Below are 18,446 nucleotides of genomic sequence, written 5' to 3' on the forward strand. Positions count from 1 at the left end.
CTAAGTTAGTTAACGTTAGCTAGCTAGCTAATAAGCTAAGCTAACGTTAGCAGAACTGACAGTGACAACAACATAACGTGTTATACTCACCGAATGATTTACACCCCACATAAAAACGCTCAAGACTGGGTCACTGGCACGAAAGACCTTCACCTTCTGCTGCACAAAATGTTTCTTTTTCGTTTTGGTTTTTGGGGCCAATATCACCATTGGACTGGAAACAGCGTTACCGATAGACGCCATCGCGAAGCTTGCCTGGCTTTGCCTTGCTTGGGAACTTTTTTTTTTATCTTCTCCTGATTCTGATCTTCTGCAAACTGACTTCCTCGTCACGGCGTAATGCAAATCAAAGGTTAACCATGCCGCGTGCAGAATTTCCACAACACCTCGAGCAGTTCCTTCTAAATTCAGGTTAGTAGTAGTAGCCTACATTTGTGCTTGTTTTACCATTGGTTCTAACACTCATTTTGGATTCCAAACTAGTCTGTCTACTCAATATATATTCCAGTCCAGCTATTCTACCAAAAAATAATGGGGAACTGACATGCAGTCCCCTGTAAATCCAACTGTTCAGGTGATTGACAGGCGTGATAAACCAAAGAGATGTGTTACAAATAATATCATGTGATCAGATGGGCCGATACAATGTCCCTTTCATGAGTTCTTACTTACTGTAACTATCATTTCACAGTATTTCTGCTATTACTGTAGCAATGCAGAGTTTTCCTACGTTTGGAGAATAAAGGCAGACTATGAAAGTAAGTCAGCTAAGTCATGTATCTAATGTATTCCAATGAAGCCAAATTCCATTGAAGCCCAAATTAAACGTTTTGATGTATTGATCATAGAGGCATTGCAGCCCTCATGCTCTCTCTCTCAAAGCAGTGCTTTGTGCAGAACTTTCTGCCAACCCATATAGGCCACCACCTACGGCTAAATTAGAGAGTGTTGTTCAAACGATTCACATGATACACTATCACTTCTTAACTGTCTAGGCCAACTCAAACAAAAACCAATGCTTGGACATTACAAGGGATCCATAAGATTTAGGCTAGTTGTCCAATTTTGCATAATTGTATTACTGTTACACTGGTCTCTGTTGACTGGTGTTCTCCCCTTGTTGTGACCATCACTGGCCTTGGAACAGTTCCAATGTCATGACCCACTGGGCACAGACGTCAGTTCAACCTAGTTTGGATTTACATTTGGTTAAATTGTCAACTAACGTGAATTCAACGTGAAATCAACAAATGTCATTGGATTTAGCCTAAAAGCTGGGTGAAAAAAAGACTAAATGCCCTTACATTGATGACTTTTCTCAAATCCAATCAGTTTTCCACCTTGATTCAACATCATCACATAGATTTTTGGGGGTTGAAATGACGTGGAAACTACGTTGATTCAACCAGTTTGTGCCCAGTGGGGAGGTGTGTGCATCCCAAATGACACCATTCCCTATTTAGTGCACTGCTTTTGACCAGGGCAGAATAAATAGTGCACTAGGGAATAGGGTGCCATTTGGGACACAGTCCCTCCTCTCGATTATCACTTCTGACATACCATCTCTCATATGCCTTGGCCACTAATAACTACAGTATTGCACCAGGAACTTTGGTCTTTGGATTATCCCTACATGTTTAAATGTATACATTTGGTGAAATCAAGACTTAATGTACTTACCCATACTGATCATTATCACATGCAGTTTTAGTTGAATATATCTTATCTTTATTTCTGCATTTAAACCATGCTCTTAGTAAGCAATATGGCACGAAGGGGTGTGGTATATGGCCAATATACCACGGCTAAGGGCTGTTCTTATGCACAACGCGGAGTGACTGGATACAGCTGTTAGCCTAGGTATATTGGCCATAAACCACAAACCCCTGAGGTGCCTTATTGCTATTAGAAACTGGTTACCAATGTAATTAGAACAGTAAAAAGTAATTTTTTGTCATACTCGTGGTATACGATCTGATATACCACAGCTTTCAGCCAATCAGCATTCAGGGCTCAGACCACCCAGGTTATAATATAGGATATACGTATGATGTCTCCTGAGTGGCGCAGTGGTCTAAGGCACTGCATCGCAGTGCTAACTGTGCCACTAGAGATCCTGGTTCGAATCCAGGCTCTGTCGCAGCCGGCCGCGACCGGGAGACTCATGGGCGGCGCACAATTGGCCCAGCGTCGTCCAGGGTAGGGGAGGGAATGGCCGGCAGGGATGTAGCTCAGTTGATAGAGCATGGTGTTTGCAACGCCAGGGTTGTGGGTTCGATTCCCATGGGGGGCCAGTATAAAAAAATATATATAAGTTAGTAAGTCGGTCTGGATAAGAGCGTCTGCTAAATGACTAAAATGTAAATGTAATATACCACAAGCAATGTTAATGGCATAGCATTTTGATACGTCTTCCATCTGAGCACATTTTAGATTGTTAATTTTCTGCACAGAGAGGGTAGCTATAGGATGTCTCAAATGTAACCATCCTAGATACAGAACCAGGACATGTGGTGTGATTTAACAAAGGACGCTGCTTACTTTCCTGCATCATCCTCTGTGAGACCTGCAGTTCAAATTCTTATGCATGGACAAATTGGATATTCTATGCTGTTTCCTTGGAAACAGGCATTTGTCCTTGTAGGTGCTGTAGCAAATGGTCCTTTGCTTCTGCTAGACATGGTAGAAAAACTGCATCATACTGATGCCTATTAATTCCTAGTCCATACATGTAAATAACTTGTTGGTTCATCTTTAACCTGTTTATTTATTTGTAACTTGATCTGGAGAGACAGTTATTAGATCTTAATTTCAACAGAAAACAAATACTTGAAATCAGGGCCATGATTTTAAATCAACTCTGACATAAGAGAACAACATTGGCTAGCAGAGTAGCTGTGCTGTGCTACATTTAGCTGCTACACTTGTGCAGTGCTTCAGACTGTGACTATGACGAAGCACCTTTGTTAAATGAATGAGATCCAATCCCACTACAGCTACTGCACTGGTGGAGCTCACAAATAAAACACACCGTAATGCTCTTTGTTATATTAATATATGTATTGATTTATTGTTATCCATTTTGATATCATTATATTTTATTTGAGCTCTTACAGGCCCCCTGTGCATGGACCTAGCATCACAGCAAAGACATTGGCACAACAAGATTGGTGAGAAATAGATATAATCTAATCACACAGTTTATCACACAATTCAAAAAATTTTGTGAGGACTTGGGAAAGACAAGTAAGTAACTGTAACATATTTAAACTTAATTTACCAAAATGAGCATTGTAATAGAACGTGCCAAAGCAAAACATTACCATGATACATTCCAATATTAAATGGTCAAAGTATAAATAAAATAGAAATCTTGAAATAAAAATCATAACAGTTGAATAGCTCAGGTGTGGTGAATTTTGCCATGAGGGTGCTACTGCTGCCAAAGCACAATGTTGTCCCTAGCAATGAAATAAAATAACCTCTGATTTTAAATTTAAAAAACTGCTGACAATATAAAAATACATGGCATTGTAGTTCATTTAATAAACCAACAATTTATATATAAAATATTATATTGATGTATATAAAAATATGCTTAACAACTTCTTGAAAAGCGTAACAGCCATAAGCGTTTTTTTGTCTGCCACTTCAGAACACACTGTCAACCACAAAATCCCAAATATGTACAAACAATCAGCTATCAGAGCAGTCCGAACGTCATTTCAACAACAATGGACTGTTTCACATCACCGTTTTTCTGACGCGATTATAGGATAAGTGTAAAATTCAAGCAGTACTACATATTCCAAAATAAATTAAATAGAAAAGGAATATTCATAAATTGTATGAAGTAAATATCATAATGTCAGTGTATCTTTGGAGAGAGGGAGAGAGGATGGGGACGTAGACATGTTTTCAAACATTGTGTCACACCAAAACCAGCGTAACAGTATTTCAGCCCACTGAGTCAATAACAAATACAGGCAGTGTCAGCTATCCTATAAAACAGAACATCTACAACGAACGCACGAAGCCAGGACAAGAGCCAAGGAATTCATTAGGCAGTGAGTAACAAAGTGGTAATGTGAGCTAGGTAAGCTATAGCACATTGTCACACTGAATGATTGAGGACTGGTACTGTAGCTGCAAACTGTTGAACATTCAGCTGGATGTTGCTACTGTAGTACTGTAGGTATGTGTCTTTGTTTAGATGGTTCTTGACCAGAGGACAGTAAGCTAATTTGGGTTAATTTCCATAGGAAGTGGTTAATCCCTGGTGTCTCCTGTCGAGGCAGTGTCTAGCACAAGCTAAAGCCACCCCTCTCCCTGTACTCCTCCCCCTCCTCCTCCTCCTCCTCCTCCTCCTCCTATTCCCCCTCCTCTAGGCTCAAAGTTGTGGGACAGAGACCTCCCTCAGTCTCCATCGCATGGTAAAGTGCCGTCTTCACTGGCACCTGAGGGCAAAGCGGTACCCAGCTCGTCCACACACCAACAGAGGCCACGCTGTATACCCTTGGAGGAACGACACTGTGTTGTGTGAGAGGAGAGAGAATGATAATATGTCATCATACCACATAACTATTGTCTGCATGCCCACAGCCCAGAGGGCCTGGAAGCAAATTCTCCTTTATCCAGAGCCTCTGGCCGTGGAGACATTTTTGGGCTGAACTGAATAGAGAGATAGCATGCAACTAAATAGAGGGATAGCATGCAACTAAATAGAGGGATAGCATGCAACTCTCTGGATCTCATAAACACATACTAAACATACACAGGCAAATATTCATGTCAGCAAACATGTTGCTCTGTATCTACCTGCTTTTTCCTGTAGAAGCCCAGAGTGTCACAATTGGGGATATAGATGTCACGATCAGACAGGAAGATAGTGAGCTCAACACCACGCAGAACACTATTGAGCAGCTTACGGCAGGGTGCCTAAACAGATCAAGGATGCAGTAACTATACATTGATAAATACAGTAACTACACATCGATAAATACAGTAACAACACCATTTTATTTATTTTTTTACCTTTATTTAACTAGGCAAATCAGTTAAGAACAAATTCTTATTTACAATGACGGCCTACACCGGCCAAACCCAGACGACGCTGGGCCAATTGTGCGCCACCCTATGGGACTCCCAATCACGGCCGGTTGTGATACAGCCTGGAATCGAACCAGGGGGTCTGTAGTGACGCCTCAAGCACTGAGATGCAGTGCCTTAGACCGCTGCGCCACTCGGGAGCCCATGATGCATACAGTAACTATACATTGATAAATACAGTAACTACACCTTGATAAATCCAGTAACTACACATTGATGCATACAGTAACTATACATTGATGCATACAGTAACTGCACGTTGATAAATACGGTAACTACACATTGATAAATACAGTAACTACACATTGATCAATACAGTAACTACACATTGATAAATGCAGTAACTACACATAGATAAATAAAGTAACTACACAAGCAGAAATGCTTATTAAATGACAGAAAATGCAGAGAACCCTTAACTAGCCTATTACAGTAGCTACAACACGTGTGGATATCATAGAAAATGTATGTCAGTGATGCAGCATGAAGCCAGAAGCGAAACATATTATATGTCACATACTATCATGCCATTAAATAATAATATTGTTACACCAGGGCTGTGCTTTTTCAGTTCACTGAGACAGTGGATTGAAGCAACTGTGTGACTATATATACAGTACAGTGCATTAGGAAAGTATTCATAACATTTCTTTGTCATTATGGGGTATTGTGTGTAGATTGGTGAGGGCTGTAACGTAACAAAATGTGGAAAAAGTCAAGGGGTCTGAATACTTTCCGAATGCACTGTATTTGTCAAATTGTAGAAACAGATTGTGTGTTGTGTTTGTGTTTTAGCACATATCAACCTCTCGTAAAGTGAAAAATCCAAGGTCGCCACGGTCGAGTCTAAACTTTACTGATTCACATCATGGTTTATTAGTTCTGCCGCATAGCAGCATGCACATCATGCCCCATAATGTATGGCTTCATAGCAGTATATGTGGTACTGCTGTCACTGTATCACCCAGATAGCACAGCAGCTTCAGTAATAACTAACTCTCTCCCGGTCTCCTTCCATCATACACTATCTATCTGTATGAATATGAACACATTATGTAATCAGCTCTACATATTTTCTCACATTTAAGCAGGTGTGGTTAAGTGTACATAGAAATCATTATTAGCTTCATATTTGGATAAAACATACCTTTTCTATTTCACCACTATGCGAAGGATGTGGACCTATAGGAGAGAGCAGCACATTCACAAGAATACATTAAATCAGGGCATTATTAAGAACCTTAAACCATCTCTGATATCATTATATAAGTTAGAAGTATTTTATTTCAAGCTGTTGCAAGACATGAATCATCAAGTATATACTGGATACCGGTATATATTTCCCATGTGTATAGTTCCTGTAGCATGTCTTTACTAAGGGATCGCAGTGGCTTAGTCTGAACAGTAGATGGAGAGCTTGCAATGAAAAGCAGCATAATCTGAATGTGGGTGACAGCGTGACACTCATTCTGTGCTGTCAAGAAAATGCACACACACACAGATCACACCCTCTCTTTGAAATGCATGTACAGTACCATAACCATACACATCATATGCATCATGAGGCATGCCTACACACACACACATACAAATACGGAACCCTCAAACCAGGATTTCTGGAAAACCAGGGAATTTATGGAAAGTTCCGGGAATTGTGCAACCCTAGTCACATGACTCCAGAGGCACTGCAGCATAGAAATCAAGACCATGCAGCCCTTTCAAATCCATGTTTAGTGCTTGTCATGCATCTAACATTAAATGTCATGCTCTTATGATAATACAGGACTAGCATTTCTATTTGGTGCACGCCAACATCACATACAATACTCACACTGATGATAAGAGAGTGTGTATCCTACTACGTGTTACTACAGCTACCCCCTTAATAAACTAAGCTGTAGTATAATTGCCCTAACACACACACATTTACATTTACTTTTATGTCATTTAGCAGACGCTCTTACCCAGAGCGACTTACAGTTAGTGAGTGCATACATTTTTCATACTGACACACAACACAGAGCTGAATTGAATACTATTAGACGTGCCGGTGGTGTGTGTCTCAGTCTTACCTGTGGGGTGGGGCCTCTCCGTGGGACTGGTCCTGCTGTGCTTGGTGCAGAAGCCCCTGCCCTGCAACAGAGCCTGGAGAGGGCTGTGTTCCCGAGGAAGAGGCACGCAGCGCAGCCCCTTGGCACAGCTCAGGGTGTACACACCACAGGGCTCTCCCTGGGCCAACACGGATGTACTGCCTGCCTGCCCAATATGGTCGCGGGGGGACCGACCTGGTTCTTTACATGAGAGACAACCCTTGTAGGGGCCCAAGCGGTTAGCCTGAGTCGAAGATCCGCAGTGAGCAATCAGCAACAAGACAATGGTCGTTAAGTTAGAAAGGAGAGGCATTTTCTGTCCAGGTCTCAGGTTCAGATCCACACTCACTCTCTCTCTCTCTCTCTTTCTCTCTCTCTCTCTCTCCTCTCCCTCTCCCTCTCCCTCTCCCTCTCTCTCTCTCTCTCTCTCTCTCTCTCTCTCTCTCTCTCTCTCTCTCTCTCTCTCTCTCTCTCTCTCTCTCTCTCTCTCTCTCTCTCTCTCTCTCTCTCTCTCTCTCTCTCTCTCTCTCTCAGTCAAATGTGGCTATTGCTATTTCTTCTCTCCTGTTTCTCCGTCTCTTCAGCTTTGCTTGGTGCTTAGCCGGTTTAATCGCGAGGCAGCCAGGAGTCCTCTACAGTGCCAGAGGAGACAAACAGAGATCGAGAGAGACACAGCAAAGCAGCAGCTTTTAAAGATCTGAAAGGCGGTGATAGAGTGGGAGAGAGAGAACACAGTTATGACACCTTCAGGGGCTGGGACTCAGAGAGAGAGAGAGAGAGAGAGAGAGAGAGAAAGGGAGAGGAATGCAGAGAGGGAGGAGAGAAATAGGTGGGGGAGGATTATTTTCCTTTTGGAAATTATCAAAATCTCCCCCACCTCTTCCTTTCATATTGGATACCCCCCCCCCCCCCCCCCACACACACACACACACACACACACACACACACACCCGTAGACTGAATCCCTTCTCTAGTAATGTTGAACAGTACACATACTTTTTCCCCATTATACATGGATGTAAGTCCATTCTGGTCATATTTGCCATGGTAACAATTAAAGAAAGCTATTGCATTGCATTCAACTATACGGACTGCAATGTTTAGCCCTATAATACTTGTTCTAATACTCTGTCAAACCTGACCAGAGAAGAATACAGAATACTGATTGGATCTTGCAAAAGAAGCACTAAATAAAAAGATAACTTTGATAAATCAATTAAAATGACAACCATTGATCCAATTGCAGAGAGGACTGTCCGTGTACAGGAGAAAGTTAAAATAACCAAACAAACACCTTATTTTACCAGTACAATGTAATAATGATCTACCTAGATGTGTGCCAAATGTTAGTCAAGAAAGGTTCCCAGAAGTAGAACTGTAGCTCAGTTGGTAGAGCATGGTGCTTGCAACGCCAGGGTTGTGGGTTCGTTTCCCACAGGGGGCCAGTATGAAAATGTATGCACTCACTAACGGTAAGTCGCTCTGGATAAGAGCGTCTGCTAAATGACTAAAATGTCAAATGTAAACTGAAAGTGGATTGCCATGAAAAACACAATGTTTCAGCAGCTGGTGTATCATGTACTTACCTTGTGTAATACATGTGCATAACTATAACCCATTGGTTTGCTGGTCCTTTTCCAGATCAAACAATGTTGAATGGATTGGTATCGCTCCAACAGGGGGACTATCCCACCTCCTGACAAACTATAGTGTACGTGATCGTTGAAACAGTTGTAATGCTCACTAACAGAGAAATAAACTTTTTGTGTGTATGGAACATTTCTGGGATCTTTTATTTCAGCTCATGAAACATGGGACCAACATTTTACATGTTGTGTTTATATTTTTGTTCAGTTTACATTTATATAATGTAGTATAGTGAAGTTTTATAAAAAGTTGTCATGATTTCTCAGCAGTTCTTCTTTTTACCAACTAGAGGCTAGGTGTGGACTAAGTCATAAATAAGTCCTGCAGCCTTGAGGGACGGTAGATGGTAGGTTCTGATTTGTATTGGAAGAGGCATCAACTGGATAATTAAGGAGGACTTGCTTTAGCTGGAATGTACATACTGACTGTAAGAAAGAGAGGGCTGAGTTAGGCAGCAGCTAATAATGCAATCCATCTATCCACTCAACCGTTCAACATTTGCTTCACGGGCACCATCTTCAAGAGATCACTCACTCTCGCCCATCCTGAGCCTCACAACTCTTCATATTTCATACCACTTACAGTTCCATTCCATTGTTCCAGAATTCTGCCATGGCTGAAGAATCTGAATTCCATACTTCCATAATTGTGATCATAGTAGGCATAGAATAGCAATAGAGATGGGGCTATAATGCATATTACAGTACATTTTATTTGTCTTGTCACACAACAATATAATGCATAAACCAGCCTTTGCTGGAGGGTCATATGATGGAGCATAGAATTAGAATGATTCAATATAATTAGAATGACTCATCTATTTCTATGGGTTAGAGCTCCATAGGTTAGAAATCCAGTCTTATCTATAGAGCATATTTTTCATAGTGTTGGGTGCTGTAGTTTGTCTGAGGTTACAACCATGGTGTAGCCTAAAGCACTTAAGTAAAAATACATTAAAGTCGTTTTTGGGGGGGTATCTGTACTTTACTATTTATATTTTTGTCAACTTTTACTTTCACTCCACACATTTCTAAAGAAAATATCCACTACATTTCTAAAGAAAATATCCACTACATTTCAAAAGAAAATATCCACTACATTTCTAAAGAAAATATCCACTACATTTGTAAAGAAAATATCCACTACATTTCTAAAGAAAATATCCACTACATTTCTAAAGAAAATATGTACTTTTTACTCCCATACATTTTCCCTGACAAAAAAAGAGGACTGAGCATGCCCCCATTCTCATTGACGGGGCTGTAGTGGAACAGGTTGAGAGCTTCAACTTCCTTGGTGTCCACATCACCAACAAACTATCATGGTCCAAACACACCAAGACAGTCATGAAGAGGGCACGACAAAGCCTATTCCCCCTCAGGAGACTGAAAAGATTTGGCATGGGTCCTCAGATCGTCAAAAAGTTATACAGCTTCACCATTGAGAGCATCCTGACTGTTTGCATCCCCGCCTGGTATGACAACTGCTTGGCCTCCGACCGCAAGGCACTACAGAAGGTAGTGCGTACGGCCCAGTGCATCACTGGGGCCAAGCTTCCTGCCATCCAGGACCTCTATACCAGGCGGTGTCAGAGGAAGGCCCTAAAAATTGTCCAAGACTCCAGCCACCCTAGTCATAGACTGTTCTCTCTGCTACCGCACGGCAAGCGGTACCGGAGCGCCAAGTCTAGGTCCAAAAGGCTTCTTAACAGCTTCTACCCTCAAGCCATAAGACTCCTGAACAGCTAATCATGGCTACCCGGACTATTTGCATTGTCCTCCCCCTCTTTTACGCTGCTGCCACTCTGTTTATTATCTATGCATAGTCACTTTAACTCTACCCATATGTACATATTACCTCAATTACCTTGACTAACCGGTGCCCCCGCACATTGACTCTGTACCGGTACCTCCTTTTTTTACTTATCTATTTTTTACTTAAAACTGCATTGTTGGTTAAGGGCTTGTAAGTAATCATTTCACTGTAAGGTCTACACCTGTTGTTTTCTGCGCAGTGGCAAATAAAAATTGATTTGATTTGACACCCAAAAGTACTCATTACATTTCGAATGCTCAGGCAGAACAGCAATATGGTCCAATTCACACACCTATCAATATAACACGTTGTCATCCCTACTGCCTCTTATCTGGTGGACTCACTAAACACAAATACTGTGTTTGTAAATTATGTCTGAGAGTTGAAAATTGTGCAGTCTGGTTTGCTTAATATAAGGAATTTGATTTTAATATAAGGCATTTACTTTTACTTTTAACTTTTACTCAAGTATGACAATTGAATACGTTTTCTACCACTGTACTTAAGTACATTTAAAACCAGATACTTTTAGACTTTTACTCAAGTAGTATTTTACTAGGTGACTTTCACTTTTACTTTGAGTCATTTTATATTAAGGTATCTTTACTTTTATGACAATTGAGTACTTTTTCCGCCACTGCCATGGAGGAGATTCCTGTAAGGACAAGAAACTGTGTTTATATACTGTTGTCATGAGGCAACATGAACATTATCAAATCATTTCAGAGAGCATAAAACAGGATTTAGAATGATGTTGATCTAACAACGTTGAACTTGTAATGGCACTGCACCACTCTAAAATAAGGGCATGTTATGTTAAGGAAATATATACATGATTGGCCAAGATGCTGGATCACCTGTTGTATCTGTGGGAAAAATTATGTCTAGAACACAGAGACATCATAATACTTCCTAAAGCTCCGGAACCCACAGACATTCTGGAACACACAGACTAGACTACATCTCAAAAGTTTCGGAAGGCCACTTGGTGAAAACCTGTTTGGTCGTCAGCCGCCTGGTGTTCTGATTAGAGATGATTGATCTTGGCACTAAGAGCAGAAACCACCTGCCGTCTTGTGTTCCCATCAGTGAGCAACAACAGCTACAGCCCTAGCTAGTCTGTTTCCACATGTTTGGTCAGGAGAATCCAAGAGACCCGCCAGACCAATGGGGGCTCTTTCTTTCCACACTCCCTGGATTACTAATTTTTCCTCTGAAAACAGGTCTCTGTACACAGACAGACAGACTGACAGACAGACCTCTTCAATTTGATTAAAGATCATATTTTATGTTGTTGATATGGAATTGGTTTAACAGATTGCCAGTCTCCCTCATGGCTAGCTATTATTGACTGATGTTGTCACGCCTACTCCCGCTCCGGCGCTCGACGTCGCTGGTCTACTAACCACCAGCCCTGGCAACCATCATTACGCACACCTGGACATCATTATTTCCTTGATTACTCTCCCTTTATTTAGCCCTCAGTAGCCATAAGTCACTAGGTATTATTGTTTTGTTTCACGTTCTGTACGCTTCTCTTGTTTTGGTTATCTGCATTTATTCATTATTAAACTCACCTTCTGCACCTGCTTCCTGACTCCCGGCGTTTGTACGTAACAGATGTCACTAGGAAGCGCCATACTTCTGCAAAGTTTTTCTACTGTAGCTTTTTGGAGTCTTACCAAATGAACACAAGTGCATTTTTTAAACGAATTAAAAACATACTGGACAAAAGGTAAGTATTTCGCAAGAATAGTGGTATGCGGTGTAGGCACTGCTCTAGCAAGGTGGCTAGTAGCTAGTGAATCTGTGTGTCTGATGTGAGCAGCTAGCTCTGGCTGGCTTGCATGCTAGCTTGCCATAAGATACCGACTCTACCGTTACGCTTGTTCACACTGAGCTGCACTGGGGTTGGAACACAATCATGGTTACATGCCTCAATGCAAGGATGGGATATGCCACTGTACTCCAAATTTTACCATTATCCACACTGCTCCATCGAGAAGATTAAAATAATGCTAATTTTCCTGGAAAACTGCCCTTTTCGTCCTCATGCTAAGTAGCAGTAGCCACTGCAGCCATTTTGGAATGGCACGTTGTGTAGAACAACAAAGGTGCTGATTGGCTGACGCTGCCATTCCAAACATGTTTGGCCTGTCAAATGACAGCAACAGAGTTGGCAAGAGCATTACAGAGCTGGGACAACCAGGCTAATAATGCAGTTCTTTAAAGGGTTAGGCTAATGCATCGGTATACTGTCTCAGCAAAAACAAGGTTTCTCCCCAAGCTGTGTGCCATTGTCTGGGGACGAGGTTATGCCTACCATGCATGTCACTGATGGAAATTGTCACGTGACAGCGAGGCAGACTGTTGAGTGGTAGTATTCATGTGGTCAATCTGCGTGCTTTGGTGTCTTCACAAACATGACAGTTCCTCAAATCAAAATGCCGTCTCAATAAAAACAGGGTTGTCCTATGAAAAGATGGTTAGATAGGCTTCTGCGACCCAAATGGCACACTATTTTCTATACACATTTTACATTTTAGTCATTTAGCAGAAGCTCTTACCCAGAGCGACTTACAGTTAGTGCATTCATCTTACGATAGCTAGGTGAGACAACCACATCTCACGGTCGTAGTAAGTACACTTTGCTCAATAAAAAGGGATAGGGTTCCATTTGGGACATAGTCTAGGGCAAGGGGGAGCAATATCCGGCCGTGAGAATTTTTTTAAATGTATTAAATATTATTATATTTGAGTTACGATTTATGGCCTAAAATTACTCATTCCATGATATACAAACAACCTCCAATAGATGGCGCTGTAGCCTGGCAGCGCGCTCTGTATTTGGGCCTACAGTCAGATTCAGAATGCGCTGTCATCATAGCCACTTCATTGCTTGAGGACTTTTGACGTGAAAAATGAGTGCTGCGAAAATGAGAAAAGTGGACTCTGAATGTCGTGTGTTTAAAGAAGAATGGATAGCAAAATACTTTTTTACTAATATTGGACATAAGGCCAAGAAAGTGTTGCCGTTTTTAAGGAATATAATCTAAATCGTCATGTTTTTCAAGCAAGCATGCTAACTAAGCAGATGGCTTCTATCTTTTTTCCATAGCACTGGATGAGAGTACTGACATCAGAGACACCGCTCAACTTTAAATTTTTGTCAGAGGAATAAATGAGAAATTTGAAATAACAGAGGAACTTCTTGCGATGGACTCAATGATGGGGTGTCTGCAGATGGATCACTAAATCTAACCGGTAAAAACATTGGCCTACTAAAAAGATTACAAGACAAAGTAAAAGAAGAAAGCCCTAACTCTGAGGAATTGAAATTTATTCACTGTATTATTGATCAGGAAGCCTTGTGTAAAAGTGTGTTAAAGCTGCAAAATGTTGTCAAAGTGGTTGTAAAACTTGTCAACTTTAAATGGGCAAGGGGGCTTAACCACCGTCAGTTCATTTAGCTGCTCAATTACACAGAGGCAGAGCACCAGGACTTGTTGTACCATTCAAATGTGCGCTGGCTAAGCCTGGGAAAAGTATTTTGCCGTGTGTGGGAACTGAGAGGGGAGATAGGTATGTTCCTTGATACGGTTGGTAAAGCTGACGACTTCTCCGAGTTGAAAGACACAGACTGGCTGGGCGACTTTGCTTTCGGTGTGGACATATTGGGGCATCTGAATGATCTAAATGTGAAACTGCAGGGAAATTGTGTTTTGTGAATGAACTGTTTTCCAACGTGAAGGCATTCAAGGCCAAACTTCTGTTGTTCTCCAGACAAATCAGCAGCTGGTCTTTCGCTCATTTTCCGACACTGGCTGCACTGAACGCGCCCTCATCGCAGTGCCGCACTGAGACATACAGTAGCAATTTGATCGACCTGTATGCTGAGTTTTCCCGCCGCTTCAAATCAAATCAAATGTTATTTGTCACATACACGTGTTTAGCAGATGTTATTGCGGGTGTAGCGAAATGCTTGTGCTTCTAGCTCCGACAGTGCAATAATATCTAACAAGTAATATCTAACAATTTCACAACATATACCCAATACACACAAATCTAAGTAAGGAATGGAATTTAAGAATATATACCTATATGGACAAGCAATGACAGAGCGGCATGGACTAAGATACAGTAGAATATTATAGAATACAGTATATACATATGAGATGAGTAGTGCAAGATATGTAAACATTATTAAAGTGACTAGTGTTCCATTTCTTAAAGTGGCCAGTGATTTCAATAGGCAGCAGCAGCCTCTAATGTGCTAGTGATGGCTATTTAACAGTATGATGGCCTTGAGATAGAAGCTGTTTTTCATTCTCTCTGTCCCAGCTTTGACGCACCTGTACTGACCTCGCCTTCTGGATGATAGCGGGGTGAACAGGCAGTCGCTTTTTGGCCTTCCTGTGACATCGGGTGCTGTAGGTGTCCTGGAGGGCGGGTAGTTTGCCCATGGTAATGCGTTTGGCAGACCGCACCACCCTCTGGATAGCCCTGAGGTTGCGGGTGGTGCAGTTGCCGTACCAGGCGGTGATACAGCCCGACAGGATGCTCTCAATTGTGCATCTGTAAAAGTTTGTGAGGGTTTTAGGTGTCAAGCCACATTTCTTCAGCCTCCTGAGGTTGAAGAGGCTCTGTTGCGCCTTCTTCACCACACTGTCTGCGTGGGTGGACCATTTCAGTTTGTCAGTGATGTGTATGCCAAGGAACTTGAAGCTTTTCACCTTCTCCACTGCGGTCCCGTCGATGTGGATGGGGGGGGGGTGCACCCTCTGCTGTTTCCTGAAGTCCACGATCAGCTCCTTCATTTTGTTGATGTTGAGGGAGAGGTTATTTTCCTGACACCACACTCCCAGAGCCCTCACCTCCTCCCTGTAGGCTGTCTCATCGTTGTTGGTAATTAAGCCTACTACTGTTGTGTCGTCTGCAAACTTCATGATTGAGTTGGAGGCGTGCTTGGTCACGCAGTCATGGGTGAACAGGGATTACAGGAGGGGGCTGAGCATGCACCCTTGTGGGGCCCCAGTGTTGAGGATCAGCGAAGTAGAGATGTTGTTTCCTACCTTCACCACCTGGGGGCGGCCCGTCAGGAAGTCCAGGACCCAGTTGCACAGGGCGGGGTTCAGACCCAGGGTCTCGAGCTTAATGATGAGCTTGGAAGGTACTATGGTGTTGAATGCTTCTCAGACTTCACCAAGATTGAGACTGAGCTGAAGCTTGTATCATGTCCCCTGTCTTTCGACAGTGAGAAAGCACCACCAGACACACAATTGGAGCTCATCGACATCCAATGTGACAGTGCTTTGAAGGAGAAGTACAAAACAGCAACAATAGACCAGTTCTATGGCTCACTGAATGAAACAAAGTTTCCAAACAGTAAAAAGCACGCCCAGAGGATGCTTGTTTTATTTGGGTCCACATACGTGTGTGAACAAACGTTCTCAGTCATGAATTACAACAAATCCCGTCACAGGTCAAATTTAACAAATGACCACTTGTCAGCTGTTCTAAGAATCTCTACATCAAAGATGACACCAGACTTTGATGCCCTTGCCAAGAGAGGTGACCAGACCCATTGTTCACATTAAGACTCTAATAATGTGACTGGGGTAGGCAAGGATTATGCTTTTTCATGGTGATGGTTATGCAGTGAGAATTATCCAGCAATGCACTTGGATACAGGTAATAACTAATATATGGCTCACAATGGAGATGACAATTGTTCCTTAATATGCCTTCAAAAACAGACCATTTCAAATGAAACGGATGCTCTTACCATATGTTTCACTCAAATTTTTTAATTGTTTTTTTTTTACACATCTGCTGTTACATTTTGCATGTCTCCAGTCATATAATATATATATATTTTTAAGTTTGCATATTGTGACTGTAAGTTTGATTGTACTTTACAAGGGTAGAGATGCAGGATCTGTGTGTGTGTTTGACTGTGTCTGTGATGTTATAAATTATATCAATTTAGTGAAAAATTTGTGGAAGATTTGTTCACAGAAAACAAGGGTAGAGATGGTACAAAGGTAGAATTGTACTGCAAGCATATGTACACCTACAGTACACTAGTAGTTGCGTGTCAATGTGAAAATGAATAAAGGCTTCACATGTTTTGTCACGCATATAGAATGTGGCCCTTCACTTGGTTTCATAAACTCAATGTGGCCCTTGAGTCAAAAGGTTTGCCCAACCATGGTCTAGGGCCTATGTCTTAGATTTACATTTACATTTTAGTCATTTAGCAGACGCTCTTATCCAGAGCGACTTACAGTTAGTGCATACATTTTTATTATTTTTTTCATACCCCCTGTGGGAATCAAACCCACAACCCTGGCGTTGCAAACGCCATGCTCTATCAACTGAGCTACATCCCTGCCGGCCATTCCCTCCCCTACCCTGGACAACGCTGGGCCAATTGCGCGCCACCCCATGGGTCTCCCGGTCGCGGCCGGCTACGACAGAGCAGCATGCATGTCACTGATGAAAACTGTTCTAAGACAAGGAGGTAGACTGTCCTAGATTGGCGAGTGAAGGGCATCATGTGTGTACTAGACTGGTGAGTGAAAGGCATCATGTGTGTACTAGACTGGTGAGTGAAAGGCATCGTGTGTACTAGACTGGTGAGTGAAAGGCATTGTGTGTACTAGACTGGTGAGTGAAAGGCATCATGTGTGTACTAGACTGGTGAGTGAAAGGCATCATGTGTGTACTAGACTGGTGAGTGAAAGGCATCATGTGTGTACAAGACTGGTGAGTGAAAGGCATTGTGTGTACTAGACTGGTGAGTGAAAGGCATCATGTGTGTACTAGACTGGCGAGTGAAAGGCATCATGTGTGTACTAGACTGGTGAGTGAAAGGCATTGTGTGTACTAGACTGGTGAGTGAAAGGCATTGTGTGTACTAGACTGGTGAGTGAAAGGCATCATGTGTGTACTAGACTGGTGAGTGAAAGGCATTGTGTGTACTAGACTGGTGAGTGAAAGGCATTGTGTGTGTACTAGACTGGTGAGTGAAAGGCATCGTGTGTACTAGACTGGTGAGTGAAAGGCATTGTGTGTACTAGACTGGTGAGTGAAAGGCATCATGTGTGTACTAGACTGGTGAGTGAAAGGCATCGTGTGTACTAGACTGGTGAGTGAAAGGCATCATGTGTGTATTAGACTGGTGAGTAAAAGGCATCATGTGTGTACTAGACTGGTGAGTGAAAGAGTGAAAGGCATCATGTGTGTATTAGACTGGTGAGTAAAAGGCATCATGTGTGTACTAGACTGGTGAGTGAAAGAGTGAAAGGCATCATGTGTGTATTAGACTGGTGAGTAAAAGGCATCATGTGTGCTTGCTAGGCTGGCGAGTGAAAGGCATCATGTGCGTACTAGACTTGTGAGTGAAAGGCATGATGTGTGTACTAGACAGGTGAGTGAAAGGCATAATGTGTGTACTAGACTGGTGAGTGAAAGGCATCATCATAACTTTGATATGTAAATAAATAATCCATGGTTGTATGGTCTACCTGGAGTACAGTGCCTTGCAAAAATATACATCCCCCTTGGCGTTTTTCCTATTTTGTTGCATTACAACCTGTAATTTAAATGGATTTTTATTTGGATTTCATGTAATGGACATACACAAAATAGTCCAAATTGGTGAAGTGAAATTAAAATAATAACTTGTTTCAAACAATTCAAAAAAATAAATAACGGAAAAGTGGTGCGTGCATTTGTATTCACCCCCTTTTGCTATGAAGCCCCTAAATAAGATCTGGTGCA

General features: G+C 41.9%; 2 protein-coding genes across 2 annotated transcripts in view; both read right to left on the reverse strand.

Annotated features, from left to right (window-relative positions):
- Window positions 1–408, reverse strand: part of LOC311147491 (phosphatidylinositol 5-phosphate 4-kinase type-2 gamma-like) — a 28,865-nt gene extending 28,457 nt beyond the window's left edge. The window contains exon 1 of the mRNA XM_084184230.1: window positions 91–408. Within this exon, the coding sequence (XP_084040356.1) occupies window positions 91–243 (153 nt within the window). The 5' untranslated portion in view covers window positions 244–408. The remainder of the gene's footprint in view (window positions 1–90) is intronic.
- A 3,981-nt stretch (window positions 409–4,389) lies between these two features.
- On the reverse strand, window positions 4,390–7,562 carry LOC311147494 (insulin-like growth factor-binding protein 6). The gene is made up of 4 exons (XM_084184233.1): window positions 7,182–7,562; window positions 6,257–6,291; window positions 4,819–4,938; window positions 4,390–4,530 (listed from the first exon to the last, which is right to left on the reverse strand). The coding sequence occupies exons 1-4, from the start codon at window positions 7,510–7,512 to the stop codon at window positions 4,417–4,419; spliced, it is 600 nt and encodes a 199-aa protein (XP_084040359.1). The 5' UTR covers window positions 7,513–7,562; the 3' UTR covers window positions 4,390–4,416.
- Between the last annotated feature and the right edge of the window lie 10,884 nt (window positions 7,563–18,446).

The sequence above is a fragment of the Coregonus lavaretus genome (genome assembly GCF_964263955.1).
Source record: "Coregonus lavaretus genome assembly, chromosome: 20".
In the NCBI taxonomy this organism is placed as follows: domain Eukaryota; kingdom Metazoa; phylum Chordata; class Actinopteri; order Salmoniformes; family Salmonidae; genus Coregonus; species Coregonus lavaretus.